The sequence below is a fragment of the Montipora capricornis genome, chromosome 13 (genome assembly GCF_036669925.1).
Source record: "Montipora capricornis isolate CH-2021 chromosome 13, ASM3666992v2, whole genome shotgun sequence".
Taxonomy (NCBI): domain Eukaryota; kingdom Metazoa; phylum Cnidaria; class Anthozoa; order Scleractinia; family Acroporidae; genus Montipora; species Montipora capricornis.
Window position 1 is genome coordinate 39,047,617 of NC_090895.1, and position 17,500 is coordinate 39,065,116.

General features: G+C 37.9%; 3 protein-coding genes and 1 non-coding gene across 7 annotated transcripts in view; 2 read left to right on the plus strand and 2 right to left on the minus strand.

The window, feature by feature from the left end:
• The window catches only part of LOC138030037 (zinc finger protein 511-like), a 12,253-nt gene extending 3,171 nt beyond the window's left edge, over positions 1 to 9,082 (plus strand). Inside the window, exons 4-9 of one of the 2 annotated variants that reach the window (XR_011128022.1) lie at positions 2,432 to 2,573; positions 3,653 to 3,709; positions 4,398 to 4,480; positions 6,098 to 6,204; positions 6,883 to 7,040; positions 7,701 to 9,082. Coding sequence is in view for 1 of the 2 variants with exons in the window: in XM_068877899.1 (XP_068734000.1) it covers positions 2,432 to 2,573; positions 3,653 to 3,709; positions 4,398 to 4,480; positions 6,098 to 6,184; positions 6,911 to 7,040; positions 7,701 to 7,724 (523 nt within the window). In the remaining variant the exon portion in view is untranslated. The remainder of the gene's footprint in view (positions 1 to 2,431; positions 2,574 to 3,652; positions 3,710 to 4,397; positions 4,481 to 6,097; positions 6,205 to 6,882; positions 7,041 to 7,700) is intronic. The other variant, XM_068877899.1, reaches the window with a different exon arrangement.
• On the minus strand, positions 8,671 to 15,378 carry LOC138030036 (tubulin-specific chaperone cofactor E-like protein). Of its 3 annotated transcripts, none has more exons than XM_068877897.1 (5): positions 15,276 to 15,378; positions 14,920 to 15,129; positions 12,960 to 13,114; positions 12,123 to 12,322; positions 8,671 to 10,331 (listed from the first exon to the last, which is right to left on the minus strand). In XM_068877897.1, exons 2-5 carry the CDS (start codon positions 15,050 to 15,052, stop codon positions 9,527 to 9,529), a joined length of 1,293 nt encoding a protein of 430 aa, XP_068733998.1. In that variant the 5' UTR covers positions 15,053 to 15,129; positions 15,276 to 15,378; the 3' UTR covers positions 8,671 to 9,526. The 3 variants fall into 3 exon arrangements, with proteins under 3 accessions (XP_068733998.1, XP_068733999.1, XP_068733997.1); XM_068877898.1 differs by having other exon boundaries at positions 15,259 to 15,367; XM_068877896.1 differs by having other exon boundaries at positions 14,920 to 15,311.
• Positions 14,173 to 14,245, minus strand: Trnaa-ggc (transfer RNA alanine (anticodon GGC)). The gene has a single exon. It is a non-coding gene; the product is annotated as a tRNA-Ala (tRNA).
• Positions 15,379 to 15,445: 67 nt separating the features above from the next.
• Positions 15,446 to 17,500, plus strand: part of LOC138030039 (phosphatidylglycerophosphatase and protein-tyrosine phosphatase 1-like) — a 4,613-nt gene continuing 2,558 nt past the window's right edge. The window contains exons 1-2 of the mRNA XM_068877900.1: positions 15,446 to 15,633; positions 17,005 to 17,085. Of these exons, the coding sequence (XP_068734001.1) occupies positions 15,484 to 15,633; positions 17,005 to 17,085 (231 nt within the window). The 5' untranslated portion in view covers positions 15,446 to 15,483. The remainder of the gene's footprint in view (positions 15,634 to 17,004; positions 17,086 to 17,500) is intronic.

Below are 17,500 nucleotides of genomic sequence, written 5' to 3' on the forward strand. Positions count from 1 at the left end.
ATGTCTGGTCTTCTTATTGTTATTACATGTATTTCGTTCATTCACACGATATGTTGTTAACGTGGTTTGTAAAGTAGGCATAAAGCCACGACCTATCGCCTTAGGAGTCTAGTGTTCTTCTCAAGATTCTTGCCTTTCCCAACAAGGAGGCTTTTCGTAGTAATAACGTGCAATCTAGTCCAATTTTCTTCAACGATGTTTTCCAATTTTTGCTGAACATCCCCAGTGCCACAATGACAATAATTGGTACGACAATTACTTTTCGGCAGCTCCAGGTTTTCCCAATCTCTCTTTTAATTCTTGGTATTTTTCCATTTTCTCTTCAAAGTTGTTCTTTTTCCAGCATTCTTGTATCAAAAGGGCATGCGATATCTATCACATAGCATGATCTTTCTATCTTATCAAGAACAACTACATCAGGTCTATTATGCTCAATTTGATGGTCTGTTTGAATTTGGAAGTCCCATAACACCTTTACTTGATCGTTTTCTATAACTCCTTCAGGATCATGATCATATCACTTGACATCGCATGGGATGTCGAAATTCTGCCAGAGCCTCCAACGAATAACTCCGCCTACCTTATCATCCCACCACATTTTATACTCTCTTTGCGATTATTATTATTATTAGTATTATTATTATTATTATTATTATTATTATTATTATTATTATTATTCTAACTCTGAATTTCAACTTTCATTCACTGGTTTCAATTTTTAATGGCATCAATGACAGTGACAGTTGATGGACTGTTGAAAATAGACATCAGCAGAGCGATTCAAAATCAGCTCATCACACTGAATGCGATCCATGCACCTGTTCTGGTGCAGTGACAGTTGACATTGAGCAATGAAACCATTGTTTGCAATATGAGGCTATCAAAAAATAATTTAGACAAAGTAAAAATCAAGCCGATGAAGCGGTTTTGCCTAGGATATTTATGAGGACTCCACCAAGGTTTGCACTAGCATTGCCATGTGCTTTGGCTCAAGTTGCTTTTTGCTTGTGTACTTCTTTTCAGGCAGGTACAAAAGTTGGACCAGATTAACTCAGATCTCTCGCCTCGAATCGATATTTAAAAAAAATGACCTCAAGAAATCACTCTAGCCCTGATGTAACCTTGGTGAAATCAGTGCAAACGTTGAATAGTTTCGGCTAAGTTACAAAACATTTCTTGCTCTATCTGAGGTGAGTGATCCGAGTTGATCTGGCCCTTCTTTTCCCTCTCTCCCACCCATATTATGAGGTAAGTATACACGCACTGGTTTTTCTCAGTGATGTGTTGACAGGTGCCTGGGAGGTGACCTGTGGTTTTAATAAGCCATTTTGAGTTTAAATGTCTGCCTCCTCTTCAAAGCGAGTCTAAGAACTAACCCTGTACCATCACAAAAACTTCGCACTAAGACTCACTTTGAAGAGAAGGCAGACATGAAATGGGCTATGGCTTGCAGATGTTAAACCTGTTTTTCTTGATCCTCCCCATTGAAATACTTATAGTTAATGTCACTGTTCCTTGGTATCAACATAATTTAATAGCCTTTAATGCATAATGCAAGGCGCAATAGAACAAGACAACAGACGTATTGGCATTTTTTGAGGGGAACACTGCCTTGCGACTGGTTAGCCTATGCAACTTCTGGATTGTGTGATATAAAACAACCTTGCTTATCTCCCCAGCACTACGAGCTGAGTGGTAAACAGCACGTGCTGGATCAGACAAGAGTATTGGTTAGCGAGCAATATACAAAGGCAAACGAGCCAACAAGCTTGGGGGAAGTTGCTGCGCAGATTTAACCTCACCTCGCAGGAGTGACCCAATTTTAATGAAGGCAAAGCGATATACCCAACCCATCTCCAAAGGGAGAGAGGGAGGGGAAAAACTTTAGCAAATTGCAAACAGCTAGTTGGTTTACTATAGAAGACAAACTGCCAAGTGAACCTTGGACAGCTAACTGAGGCTTTTATAGCTAGACTCTGTCTATTAAAGTAGCCAGTTGTACAGGTTCTACTAATATGTAGCAGGTAGGCATTACCGTGCTCTTTAACAGTTATGAATGAGGCCTTAACAGATTTGGCCAATGCAGTTGTACGTTATAATCTCAGATCAAGGAACAAAGTCTTCATGTCCTCATTTTATTACAACAAGACCATTGATTTTATGACCTTGAACAACCGACTACAAAGAACACGAAGATAACTAATGCGACATGAATAGCCACTTTTAGTACCGTCACGTTCCATTAACCATATTTTACCGATGGGGCAGTAAAATCTCATTTAATCTCTTATGTTAATTTGCAAGACACTAGATGATGCGCAATTTTAGGCAAATGCAAGCAAAGGCCCTTAACATCCCCCACCATTTATTTGTTTGTTACCTTTTTTGTTTTGATGTGACTCTTTGCTCCCTTCATTACTTGTCCTCATAGGTACGAAGCTCACTACAACAGCATACATCGTCACTGCTGTCAGCACTGTCAACGGCCATTTCCATCCTTGCACCTTCTTGATATACATATGCTGGAAAATCATGATACTTTGTTCAGCATGATTGCCACAAGAAAAAACCTGGTAATTAGGACGTATTAAACATAATTATGTACAGTTGATTGTTAATTATCTGGACTGGTTGAAGATACTCAAAAGGAAAGTACAAGTTATAAGATTTAACCCAAGTTTTATCCTTGAACCGGCCCCCATTGAGCGATGTGTAGAACTGGCTGGTTATTGTGTAAACCGGCAAGACTTAGTATTTTACTCTGTCTAACGCCAGACGATTTTACTCATCAATGGGGAACCCCTGGGAGTCAATGGGTTAAGTCAATTATTATTTAATTAAGTAAATAATAGTTGAGGATCTTCATAATTATTTTCAAACAGCTCTTTTCATTCAAGTCCTGAAATTGCTTTGATTACCATTTTTAGTTTAGGACGGGGGGGTGCTTGTCCAAAATTTTGAAAAGAACCCCTCAGAGGTACCAAGATCCTGTCTTGTGGGTGTGGCATGAAAAGTTCTCACCCCTAAGAGGTACCAAATTATGGGTTTTAATAAGGTACACCCCACCCCCCCCCCCCCCTCAAGAAAATTCTCTGCCCTGATTGGCTGCAAGCCCTTTTGTCGAGGTGACAGACGAAGAAATTAACTGTTTTAAAGAAAATGCAAATTTTTCAAATAATCACCTTTGCAATTATATTATTTTACTAAACAATTATTCACCTCAGGCTCGGTGAATATCGGTGAATAAAACCTCAACTCTGTCTCGGTTTTTATTCACCAATATTCACCTTGCCTTCAGCAAATAATTTGTGAAATATTTTTATATTATCCAACCGTATTTATTGTACAGAAAACGCACAAAACCAGTATAAATATTCCATGATATTTGTACAGTTACAGTGTAGTTATTGTACACTTGGTTTAGTAGAGAACTGGTTTGATTAGTTTAGGTGCTGATGTTTGCCCTCTGCTTTTCATACACAAGTCTGACACACGTTCTCAGTTGTTTGTGATTCACTTGCTAAATTTTTCGCAAAAGGTTGGATATAGATGGCTTTATGTTAGATGTTTTGTTCTGTAGGGTTTAGGTTAGGGTTAGGCCGGTTTGGATGTCAAAGGGTTAAGGAAGTTTCTGCTAATTTTTTTTTGACAGTACCGATGCCTTGTGGAGAGTTGTCCTGATCGATTTTCAAGTGATGAGGAGAGAAAGGCATGTACACAGACTGTCAGTGTATATTATTCACATGTCATATATTATATCCTGCGTGAGATATTATATAATGCCTAAGACCTGATATGGGTAAATACAGATCACAGGAGAAGTTCAAAGGAAAAGAGAAGGAGAAGTGAAGTAACAGGAGAAGAGGAGTTAGTTACAGGTGTATGCATAGCAATAGAATGATGTTGTTAGTGGTTCATAGATCATTGACAAAATCTTTGAGGATCTCAATGAAGTTTTGATCTCATGTGGCCAATATAGTTGCTGAGATTGTAAAAAGTATAAAGTTGAGGACTTTTGCCAATATTGTCTTTGGCAAGGTTAATTAAGGATACTCAGAAATTTTGGTAAAGATTTTGCATCTTCCTGAACATCTTTCAGATCTTTACTATTCACCAGAATCATAGCAACCACCGGGCATGCGTGCTCTCTCTTTCTCCTTCCAAGGGTTCTTTCCTCAGCGGAACAAGTATCATTATCATCATCATTGCTGTCACCTTCATCATAAAATTACTCATTTTGTCTTTGTCCTCATCAGCTGCAGGGTCATCGTCATCATCCTTCCTTCTTTGAATCATCTCATGTGGTGTCTCCAATAATAATATTCATTTGTAACCTTATTGCAGCAGTACGAAAAACCATTGAACGTGCATATGGTTACATTAATTTTTTTCAACAGGATCATCTAGTGTCCTTTCACAAATATCCGGCAGATTTCAGATTTAATCGCCCAAGCAGACAACAGCGAAAAAACAAGGCCAGGTATTATTCAAACTTCCAAACATGAGAAAATCGCAATAATATTATTGGATCAAACTTAGTCAAATGTTTGTAAGTGCAAACTCTTGCTAATCCCTTAGTTGAGTGTCAACTGTGTTTTGTGCCGGGCACTAACTGGGGACACTGTACAGAAATCAAATCAACACTCATATCAAATCGCAGGTTGCCTTTTGAGGAGAGGGGAAAACCAGAGTACCTGGAGAAAAACCTCTCAGAGTAAAGTAGAGAACCAACAGACTCGACGCGCATGTGACGCCAAGTCTGTGAATCGAACTTGGACCTTATTGGTGGGAGGGGAGTCAGGCTGGTATATTTTAAAGGTCACAGGTCACTATTTTACCAATACAAAAAGTATCCTAAACATGCATAAAGGCTAACCTTAGGCTTAAATAAGCCCAAACAAAAGTTTTTAGGCCTAAGGTTAGCTTTTATGAATGCATGTTTTAGGGTACTTTCTGTACTGGTAAAACAATGACCTGTGACCTGTAAAAAATACCAGCCTGGAGGGAAGTCCTCTCTCCATTGCACTATCCATATTGATTTCCCTGTCAACCCTAACCATGTACATGTACAATGTAATAGGACTGTCCCTATTAATTAAAACTTTCAAGTGTCTACATGACTTGTACAGTACGAAGGGAAAACAGTAAATTTCTCAGCTGTTTCTCACTCTTGACTAATATTTAAAAGTACTGTAATTTAGGCGAGTGTGAAACACCCGTTTCTACCCTGCAGCATCAAATAACAGGGGGATCTAAGATTCATCATCACGATCATCATAATCCAGGTTTATCCCCATAAACAGGGGTGGCCGGATTGAGGGTGTATTTTGTATGTACAGTAACACACAAAAATTGAAAGAAACCTTTAATGGGACATAGTTTTTCGTTGAGTTATTAATTGATCGAGAGAGCAGAAAGTAAATTGGGCCTTTCTCAGTTAATGTTAAATCAACAAGTTCGTCACATCAACCTGACACTTACTCTTTAGGCTTTATTTTTTTTCCATGCATTTGTTTGTTTTCCCTGTGTGATCTCAGTTAATTACCCAAGGCATGCTTCACCTTGTTGTAAAGTTTCAAATAATTATGGTTTTTATTTTTCCAAACACTCTGTAACTCACGAGTTGAAATATCATTTTATCAATTTTCTGTCACTTCATCATAGTTATACTGTAATTATGGATGTTTTGCTTAGTTCTTATACAGTCCTAACAGTTTTTTAAACACTTCATAACTAACAATGATGTTTGAGTGAAAGATATATATGAAATACAGCATATATTGCACTGCGGGTATGAAATCAAATGAAACCATGTTGTCTCGCAGTGATGAGCGCAAATTTCTATTGCGTCGAGAAGCCTGAAAATTTTTTATTTTTTTTTGAAGTCCTGAAAAATTTTCAGGCTTCTCGACGCAATAGAAATTTGCGCTCATCACTGCGAGACAACATGGTTTCATTTGATAACAATGATGTTCGTAACGTCTAAATTAAAAAATGTTGTCATCTTTTTAAAAAATGCAAACCTTTGTAGTTATGATGCCTTAGATATTGATGGCTCTCAGACAATTATTTAAATTTGCACCAAATTGTATTCCAGTATCAAGCCTACAGATGAGGAGCAAATGGATACTTCAACAGTACAGCAAGTTGAACCAGTTTCAGTCCTCCCAAAATCCAAACAAAGGTTATTAATTTTAGTTAATGGTTACAAACTATATTGATTTCCTCAGAGGAGACAATGTTCATTGCCAATATTATAATATTAACACACCTAACACATCTGGTCAACTTAGGTACCTGGAACCAGTTTCACTACTTTTTAATAACTAAAGAGACAATGTGATGCAATAGGTTACCATGGAAACATGAAAGCTTTCCATAAGCACCCTATATTTCATCTTTATTTGCTTATATCTCATATGAAAATGAAATTGGTGACCCCCATTTTTTATTGCAGAATAGTTATTCAGTTCTTCAATGAGGTTTGAACCCATGACCTCGCAATGCCAGTGCAAGGCGCTAACCATCAGAGCTATGAAAGCACTGATATTGGAAGCTGGTCATTTGTCGGCTCAAAATTAATGTTCTCATGATGATAAATGAATGAACAAAATGATGTATGAAATGAATCTTATATTGAACTGCGGATATGAAATCAAGTAAAGCTATGATCCTCGCAGTTATGAACACAGTTTTAGCAATTGCATATAGCGAAGCCTGGACAATTCAGGACTTCAACGGGGTTTGAACCCGTGACCTTGCGATGCCAGTGACCAGCTCCCAACATCAGTGGCTTCATAGCTCAGTTGGTTAGAGTGTCAGGCTTTTTTGTGTTGATCAACTTACTAGCAGTATCATTAAAGGCTGTTGATCATCACACAGCCAGTTGATCGTGTTGTTAAAATCATAGGTTGCCAAAGACAATATGCTTTGGGCGTGGATCAATAAAGACCTTCCAAAGTAATTTCCAGAAGAAAGGCAAGAAAAAGTCCAAGAGTAGACAAGAAAGTGAAATGCAGTGTACCGATACTCCCAATGAGGTGATAGAATGGTTTTGTCTTTGTGGATGATCGTTGTTCAAATAATACTTATTATTACTGAAACTACACATGTATCCACTAAATTTGGAGATTTTTTCCTTTTCATTTAATTTGGAGATTTTCAAAATTACCATCACATTAGTTTGAGTTGATTTTACGGCATAAAATTATTTCTTTGGAAAATGTGTGTTATAGTGCTGTAATGGCTCAAGCTTTTCCACCAAGCAAATGAAATTGAAACGTAGATGTGAGTTAAATTCTTTCTTCTTCTTGTCAAGCATCCCGCCCCTTTCAGTAATCAACCCTTGCAGACTTTCATATAGCAATTGCATATTTTTTATTCCCAAAATAGAAATTTAGCAGACAAAATGAAAGAGGCATGGTTCCTCAAAATGCTGTAACCTTCAACAATAATATTGTTATATTGTACTTAATATTTGTGACCCGTGTGAGACCTCGAAATTTGTTCCACGTGCAGGAGATTTGTGGATGAACCCAAAAGAGTTCACTTTTTTTCTCTCTTCATCATATCTGATGAATCGGTTAAATCTGCCAAACTAGTAATCTTGGCCATAATCATCATTTCAGGTATTGTTTCAGCCTTCCTGATATAAACTTGGGACTGTTTTTCATATTAAATCCTGTGGTCTTGTTTTTCAGGTAACAATGACTGACATTAGCTGACAAGTGTTATTTATCCTGGTAAAAAGACTTCAAAGAAATTCTGAATGATGTATTTTCAAGTCCAAGTGGCCAATGTATCATCTTGGTGTTTACAATATTATTTGGCTGAGTTACCTGGCCTGTGAATGGAAGCAAGGCTTCCAGTGACCTTGTTTTGATAGAAACATTTTTGCATTGGTTGTGTATTGGAATGCAGAGAAGCTAGCGTTCCATTGTTATTAATGGCAACCTTTCTATTGGATTAAGAGTTAGAAAACAAGTATGAGTTTTCAGTGTGGGCACTGGCATTCTGGGGGTTTTGAGGTGCTGCTGCACCTGCTTGGAATAAAAGACTCCTACTCGTAGTTGAACTTACATGTACATTACATTAAAAGTGTTTTGAGAGTGCCCCCAAAACTCTGGCAAGCTCCTGTGAGATAAGTATGGTTGCTCCCCAATGAGCTCTCCACTTGGACTACTGTACCTATTGAGCAGACATTTTTGGATATTGTTTCCAAGTGCATCAGTCAATAACAAATTAATAATTTAAAAACAGTTTCAGGAAGACGTGGTGGCCTCATGGTTAGTGTGCTCGATTCTGGAGCGAGTGGTCCGGGTTCGGATCCTGGCTGGGGACATTGTGTTGTGTTCTTGGGCAAGATACTTTACACTTTGGGTCATTGGCTCAGAAAGCGCTTACCTACCTTTCAGGAATTTGAGATACTACATGTACATGTATATACAGCTGTACGAATGGTCGCCAGATAATCTGTTTAGTTTGGGTTGGGTTCTTTCTTAAATCTCAAGGGTGCCCAGCCATGCGGCTGCCTCCACCATAATCCTGTGAGCACTGGATTAACAACTGTTCGCAGCAGCAAAATATTAGATTTGGCCAATTTGGGGATTCTTCAAGAGAGCAGACACCTGAAATGACTATTTTTCACAAATCACGAGTCACATATGCATGTACAGATTCAAAAACACTTAATCTTTATTATTAGCTGATTATTTGATTGGAAAGAAATGTGGGAAAACCTAATCTGGAATGTGACAGCATCTAAAATGATTTGTACTAATGTACGAAGTACAGTTGAAAAGTCTTATAGTTTTCCAAGTACAAGATTTCACTAACAATACAAGTCATTTAACCTTTAGTTAAAAAAAGCTGTTACATGTTCACAAATACCTGTTAAAAAGTTTATCACATAGTTACCATTAATTTTTTTCCCTTTTTATGAAAGGGAATTATCATTACACTGTGTATGTAATCTTATCAGTGAAAAGAAGCAGCACTAGCTGAAGACTTTATAAACCACCATAAAATGAACTTTAACATCCGTACCTGAATGACTTCATGAACAAAACAAGAAACATATATTTACATTTGAATGCATTATTTTCTGACTACCTTTTTAAGAGACGCAGTGGTCTCATGGTTTGTATGCTTCACTCCGGATCGAGTGGTCCGGGTTCGAGTCCTGGCCAGGGACATTGTGTTGTATTCTTGAGCAAGACACTTTACTCTCTTTACTCTACAGAAACCGGAGAAAAGGGCCGGCCTGATGGGCCTTGTAGGCTCTTAGCAGACTTAACCTTTACCTTGCCTACCTTTTTAGAAAAGGCTTTTGACTTTTTGTGTCAAACATCTTTGCTCTTTTGTTTGTGAACAGTACTTCAGAAAAAAGCCTTCAGGTCTCTTTTTTCTAACATGTGAAAACAACAACACAAATACTAGACAAGCGAATGGCTTTAATACATACATGTAGTAAAGACTGACACAAAGAAAGCCCTACCTGCTGGGTAATAATTATTACATTATTTTCTTAACGGCTCCACACATGGATTTCATCGCCGTCCTTCATATTGTATCTGTAAAGCTTCCGAGCGCCATGAACCATTTCTTCAAGACCAAAGCAAAAGTCTACATCATGATACAGAATCCTGAATCCTGGGGGAGGAATACCTATGGATTCACTCAAATATTTTTTCAAACTTATTGTTGTTTGCATTAGGTTTATTTCTCTCTTGAAAAGAGGCTGGTCATCAAATATGAAAGAGATCATGGCAGTCTCTTTAGGTTTCAAGTTGACTTCAGCCAGTCGATCTAACATTCCATGTGTTTCAACTAGTTCAAGGTGTCTTGAAGGTGGATTGTCATCATCCATGTGGTGACGAATGAAGAACCTCTCGGCATCCTCCCTTTCTTCTTCTGTCACTATAGTCTTGTTGAGCTTTTGTATGTTAGGAAGTCTTGCAATGAGCAGCTGGCGCTTGACTGGATCAGAATACTCTGTTAATAGGGGAATCCCCATGAGACTTACATCTGTTAGAGCTGGAAATTGCTTCAGGGCATCAATATCTTCCCAGGTGTTCAAAAGAGTATCATTGAGACTCAAATACTTTAGTCTTGGAAACTGTAGCGGTATCTCTGAAGGAACAATATTTTCTAAAGGACACTCTGACATCCACAATGCTGTCAACTGAGGGAAAACAAAACCAAGTTTTCCAATCTCATCCCATTGTGTTACTTCATGCTTGTTGATGGCCAAGTTTTGTATATTTGGATATTGTTCAGGTGTGCTTGGGACAGTATTGTAGCCATTTAGACTCAGGTATAGGTCTTGTACCCTGAAAGAATAAAAATGAACATTGAGGTCTCGTTCTTTTGAATTTCATTATTTCAGCCACCACTGGTTAAGGTCAAATCAGTCGTAGATTGGAAATGCACTAACTCCTAGTGGATAAAGTTGCTACCATCATGATTAATTAACAACTATTCACCTCAGTGGAGGTGGCTCGTGGTGGATATTTACCTCACCGCTTTGCGGCTCAGTAAATATCCATCATTAGCCATTGACACAGAAGTGAATACCGTAGTTGTTTTGTTGTTTTAGTATATACTAAAACAGTGAGATAAATAAATACAGCAGGTAAAAGATGATTTTATTAAACTCATTTATGCCTGCAACAATAATAATTTATTGTATTGATTGCAGTATTTTTGGGCGCAAATCCCACATGAGTTGCTAAGGATCATCAGAGTTTGAGTAGCCAGTCAGAGTACGCCTTCAACGTACGCTATCCACTGTTTTAGTATAATACTTATTTAATATTATTATTTACTCTTTGGGTTATCTGCCAATTGACTGAAAAAGTTTTAAGTTACCATTCTACACGTATGATTGACAGTATCCTTCATTAATTACCACAATTCATTCGGAACTATACACATTTTAGCTCTACCTAAATAGTTTATTTTGACAGTGACAACAGTCGGATATTCTGCTCAAACCAGCAGCTAACTGAAAGATGCACATAACAAACTGGGCCTGGTTGTTCAAAAGCCGATTAACCCTAATCCCAGATTAAAAATTAACCACTTGTCAATGAGGAGTCTATTTCTCTGCTCCCAAATGCTGTTCAATCTTGAAAAACAAAAAATTATTTCACCAAAAAGTTGAAAACATGAAACAAATGTTTACCCTAATCCTGGATTAGGCCCAGAGCTGTTCAAAGCAGTGCATGCATGAATACTAATATTATATCCCATTTTGATAACTAAGAGAACCACATAACATTCAAATTTATGATGACGATGATGATCACAGTGGTTTACTAAACTACTTTAATTAATAATTGACTGAGAATGAGGTACACTGTACATAGTCATAGTAAAATCTCCTAACTAAGGCCTTTCCTTATGGACCGAGTGATAGCAAGGTTTATACGTCTGCAAGACCAAGGTTGAGATTTTCAATTCAGACCAAATGTTCGAGATTAATAAGTTGTTTATAATATGGCTTCATAGTTAGCAAGCAGAAGTGATCACATCTACATGTAGTAATGTGCCTATAGATCAGTTCATCCATCATTTGAAACTACACAAATCAGGAACGTAGTAAATTATGTATAATTACTTTCAAGACAAATGAATTCATTTTGTTACCATGTAACTTGAAGGTAAATTTTGTCAAGTTAGTGAAAATTCTCAAGAATCAACTGCCAAGTAAACATCAATAAAACAAGGAGAAGTGCCAGTTTTGGCTTTGGAATTAAATTAAGTTTGCATATTAATAATTTTTCCTACATGGCTAGTGTTTCTGGCCAATATAATGTGCGCTCTGATTAGCCAAGAGCAGATAAGCGCTAGGGCGTTATTCTCCCGTAATGCCCACAGGCCGATTATGGATTATGGATTAGTTTTTTCTTCTGTTGAACCATTCTGTTGGCCACATAATAAACAACTTCCTAACCTCAACTGTTCCGTGGCTACAGAAAAATCTCAAGCCTCGGCCTACAGTTGTAGCTGTATTGACGTCGCTATCACTCAGTCAATATGGCAAGGCCTCAGTTTGAGATTTTGCTGTAACTGACCTCGCTTTCTCTTTTTAAGTAGTTAGTATTGTCTCACAAACATACCCTGTGAAGTAACTCAGCAGAGAGTAAACAGTCTGAAGGGGAATGGAAGTATTGTTCAGGACAAGTTTCTTTATGGAGACCATTGCATCTTTACAATGATCTTCAACAAATGGACCCAAGTCATCAATCCTCTGTGACAAGTAGTTTCCACTTAGGTTAAGAAATTCCAGTTTACGAAGTTGACTGATGATTCTTATTACCTGTGGGCCAAGGAGAAACAGTTGATTGTCAATGAAATAAATTATTTCCCACATTAAAGCCCCTTTAAATGGGTAAGAATTCACTCTTGGTCAAAGTAAATTTGTTGGTCTTGCATCTGAACCTACAACCTTCTCACATGTGGCTACGTTACACCACGACTGCACTCGAATTTGTGCCATGTATTAAGTAATCAGACACATGCAGGACAACCTAAGATACAAGAGACGTGAACAAGCCATGTGTGCAAGTTGTACTGCTTGTTTCATGCAGAAGTTGGACATGTAAGTGTACCATCAAAATCACCTTTAGTTAACTGAGTCAACCAGTTGCAAAATTATGCAACAGTGTTGTCATAAAGGTACAAAGAAAGTTACAACTTTTTATACATTATTATTGGTCATCTGCTAAAGCAATGGAAACATTGGAAAAAGCAGTGATAAATCCAGACATGCAATTTTGTCTGGGATAAAAATTACATTTAACCCAATCACACCTCAAACACCCTAGGATGCCCCCCCAACCCCCCATTGAAGAGTAAAATTGTCTGGCATTAGACAGAGTAAAATTTATTAAGTGTTACTCTCAGGAGTCAATGGGTTAAATAATTTCCAAACTGGGTTCAAATTTTTCCCTAACCTCATGAAAATCAGAAAGGTCATTCTTTGCCAAATCCAGTTCTTCAATATTTGGGCAAGTTGATGCAATTTCTCCATCAGCTCCAGCGCAGTTTATACCACAGGCATCAAGGGTGAGGATTCTTTTGTGGAAATGTTCTGATTGGCCAAATGAACCTGCAAATTTTAAGAATCACCTTAAAAAAATAAGTTTTCAGACGAATTGTGGCAAATTTCCTATTAAGGACGGTGCCTAGTAATTCCAAGGTATTTTTGCCCCGATTTATGATTATGCAGGAAAGGTAGATCTTCCCAAGTGTAACTTATTGAAATCCAAAAAGAAAATTGGGAGTAACCAGGCATTTTTCAAGGATAATTCATGAATAATATTTGTAAACTGCTTTAAAATACACAGCAATGTATGGTGTTCTTTGAATTATCTAATTATCTCTAAAGAATGCATGGTTACCCCCAATTTTCTTTTTGGATACCAAGTGTACTTACTAAGATCTACTTTATCTGCATAGTTTTAAACCATGCAAAAATATCCCTGCATTAGTAAGCAAAATTCACCGTTAGGAAATCTGAGTATCTGAAGATGGGCAGAACATATGCACAATAACAATAGTAGGCACTGTCCTTAACTCTTCTTTTTTCGTATAGAGATTATCTCCAGATTATTCAAAGTGTTTAGCACATTTTTGCTAATGCTTTCAATCTCAGACATAAGGGCTGAAGTAGGGCTAACGCTTGAATTGCCTGTTCACAAACTTTAAGCTTTGAAATGGAGAAGTGATCCTTGCACTCATCTGGACAGTTTGTGCAATGATTTAACAATTATTGGATGAGGTTGAGCATGTTAGCGATAATTATCAAGGCCAAAGTTTGTGTCATCTGCTGAAGCCGAAGGCTGAGGCGGATAACACAAACTGAGGCCTTGATAATTATCGCTAACATGCGAAAACCGAATTCAATAATTGTTTTATTATGCATATTCCTTAGCTGAGCTCCGCCATGACAAAACTGATCAAACTGCTGGTTAGTGTGTCAGGTGATGTCACTTCTGCATGCATAAAACTATTGTCTGTAGGTATGACGTCAATTCTACATATATAAAATCTATTGTTTGTAGGTATGAAGCAAGAATTAGCTGCCCGCTTATAGCCAATCAAAATCGAGCTGGTGACACCAATGTATAATAATGTCTCTTATTGTAGACTCCTGCAAAATTCAGGTGGCTTCAATGGGATTCGAACCCATGACCTCTGCGATGCCGGTGCAATGCTCTACCAACTGAGCTATGAAGCCACACAATTGAGAGAAGGTCAATTTATTGGGCTCATTGGTCCTCATTTGTTCCCGTCAAGGACTCACTGAATGAAAGACATGTATATTTTGAAGTGCAGGTTATAAATTTCTTTCATTCACAAATCTTTGTTACAATGAACCGTAATGGAAGTTTTTACAACTTCATTAAGATTTTGCTCCAGAGGTCATCAGAATTGGAAGGTGGGCAAATTTAATGTTTTTATATGATACAGTTAAGACAGAGAAAGATGAAAACAGCCAGGAAAAATCATGGTTAAAGAGTGCACACAGCCGGTCAATTTGCCCAGTGCCTACTAGAAGGTTAGAACCAAACAGGTGAGTCTAATCCAAAGGTCAAGACTAAAAGTCCCTGCTTCACTGATGAACAACTGAGTCCCAAGTTCGCCCTAGACCTGAAACAACAGTCTTGTAGATCCTCAGTTTCCGTCAGGCCAGGGCTTCAATTGCAGCTTCCTCTTTAGCAGAGCAGTTTGTTTCCTTACTAAGGTAAGTAGACACTCGTTACAGGTCATTTTCAGTATGTTGCAACATTGTGTGACAAAGGTCAGCTTACCTATTTCTCATTTCTCTTAAAAATAAATATACGTGCTTAGTTTTAAAATCTTGATTAACCAACAATATTGCAACACAGTGTTGGTTACTTTTGTTATTACCTTTGTGCTTAGGAGAACCACTTATGTGTATTTTCTGAATAAAACAAAGTTCTTCATTTTCATCCTGGCTGTATTTATTTACCAAAGCATCTTTGAAGGAAAGTCGCTTCTTTTCAGCTTCTGAATCCACCATAGCTACGGCAAAAGGCAGCGACTTGTCTACATGCACTGAACTGTGGATCTTGTTCTGATTGGGTCAAACAAATGTTTCTGCGGGAAAAATTATTCCAGTTTTGCTGATCTTTCAGAATTCTGCAAAGTGCCCCGTGGCATGCATGTCACGCGACGACTCAATGAAATTTAAAACTAGTCACGCAATTCAAGCTAACGCACTCTTGCCTAAAGTAGTCGAATACCTTCTCCTTTCCCTTCCTTTTTCAGTTTTAAAAGATCCGTGTACTTTCCTCGTATTTCCGTCCGATTCTTTTTCGGCTTGGGCTTGTTTTTGTAAAGGATCAAGGAATTTTAATGAGAGAGACTGGTGCTGTATGACGTTATTGTCGTTCCCAGTCTATAAGGATAATTTATGGGCATTTCTGAAGAACTATGGCCGAAGTTTGAGTGATGCTGAGCTCACCGATTTTCGCAAGAATAGCCTTCTATCCCTCTTTATTATGGGGTATAGCTACAGAGAGCTCAACAAAGAGGTGGTATGATCGAATAGACAGTAATGTGATCTTGGGAGCATTGCCTTTCAAAAGCCAGACAAAGGAAGTAAGTGTATCAACCAATGCAAAGAATTAATGAAGAGGGGTGGGGGGGAGGGTGTGGGGGGAGGGGAGAAAGGTAAAGGGGAGACAAGGGCTGTTACAAACCTCAAAAGATTTGTTAGCTTAAAGGTGCTGTTACACTGTGCAGTATTTCATGCAACTTGTCTCGTTTCGATGATCACATGAGGTTAAGGGAGCATTTCATTGGCTGGTGCCGCAAACTGTTGCGACACAAGTTGCAGGACAGATGTTACACTGTGCAATGTTTAAAAAAATTTGTTGCAACTGTTGCAACGTTTTCTGCAACTGGTCTCGCAATGTTTTGGCCGTTGCATGGTATGTTACATTGGGCAATGATTCGTGCAACTTGTCTCACAGTGGTGTTGCGAGCCAAGTTGCATGAAAAATTGCACTGTGTAACAGCGCCTTAAGATGCATTCCAACTTTGATAAGAGTCATGAAGTGTACCCATTTTTCTTGTCCCCAAGAATCGTGGTGTCCACTAAACTTACTTGGAAATTTACTCATGTATTCATGTCACTTGTTTCACCAATGGCATAAACCATTAAAACTACTCACAATTGCTCAATCCACTCTGACCAAGGGTATAAATGCATAAATGCACCCCCCCCCCCCCCCACCCCATGCACCCCTCAAGTGGACTGTCACACTGCTCTGATTTAATTTCCCTTGGGAGTAAATATGACCATAGCTCCAAGTATTTCTTTCCTTTTTAGTCAATGACTCAGAGAATGTTTTGACTGGACAACACAATGAGTTTTTGCAATCTTGTTTGGTAGCGTTTCCCACAATCCAAGAGCAAGACACGTTGTATGCATGCAACATTACCTAGACTGCGTAACATTGCCTTGCAACAGGTCTAATCATTGTGAGTCAAATCAAGGAATGGAACTTGATTCTACTCTTGGAAGACAGTTTTGCAACTTGAAGAGATTATAAATTTTTCAATGCTAATACGGGATAGACTACTGTCAGAAAAAATCTAAAAGCTCCTTTGCAGGATTTAAACCTTCAACCTACAAGAAAAAACTATAACTTGTCTCTCACAATGATTTAGCCCCTAGGGCATTGCAAGGGGTACAATAAAGTACATTACAATATAATACAACACATACTTAATTGACAGGTGTCTTTTTGAAATCAAGGCTTAAAACTTTGGTCGCTTTGTGTTTAGTTACCGGTAACATAGATTTGAAATCCAAAGAGAAATAAGAATTGATTTTTTTTGGTCACAGGGGCACTTTAACTAATGTCAGAAAGAGCTTGGTTTTGGAGTATGTGACAATTATCTTTAAAAATAGTTCTAATAATTATTTAATTAATTTAAAACAAGTTTTCTTCATTCTAATTCCAGCTTATTGAAAATGAGAATGTCAGGGGAGTTATAACGATGAATGAAGATTACGAAACAAGACATTTTTCCAATAGCAAGCAGGTGCTGTATTTTCCTGTACACTTCATTGCCCTGAATTGTTCCTATTAATCTTTAAGACTCTTGGCAGTCAGTTATTTGAAGTCAAGTGAAATGTTTATCCCAGGTTGTTGTGCCTTTCATACCTTGGTGATTTTTAAGTTCAAATTACAATCAACATTGTTGTTTTTTCACTTCTGTGAATCACTGTAGTTATAATAATTATTATGGTGAAATGGGTAAGTGAATCACATCTAGCAATAGGACTGGTTTGCAACCAATCTCTAGAGATACAGATAACACTGCTGCAATGTACAATTGCTGGTGGATGTTTGACCAAAAGGAGCTAATGAGAGATCTCCTGTTTTTGTCCACCAACATGGCAGCAATGACAGAATGTGAAAACCATCTAGACATGTATGTGATTAGCTATTTTTGA

Bases quoted from the DNA above. Each gene is read 5' to 3' on its own strand.
- LOC138030036 (XM_068877897.1), bottom strand. From the start codon at position 15,052: ATGGTGGATTCAGAAGCTGAAAAGAAGCGACTTTCCTTCAAAGATGCT. The intron at 13,115-14,919 runs GTAATAACAAAA...TAAAATTTGCAG, and splicing joins TGGTTCTCCTAAGCACAAAG to GTTCATTTGGCCAATCAGAA. The intron at 12,323-12,959 runs GTTAGGGAAAAA...CTTGGCCCACAG, and splicing joins ACCTTTCTGATTTTCATGAG to GTAATAAGAATCATCAGTCA.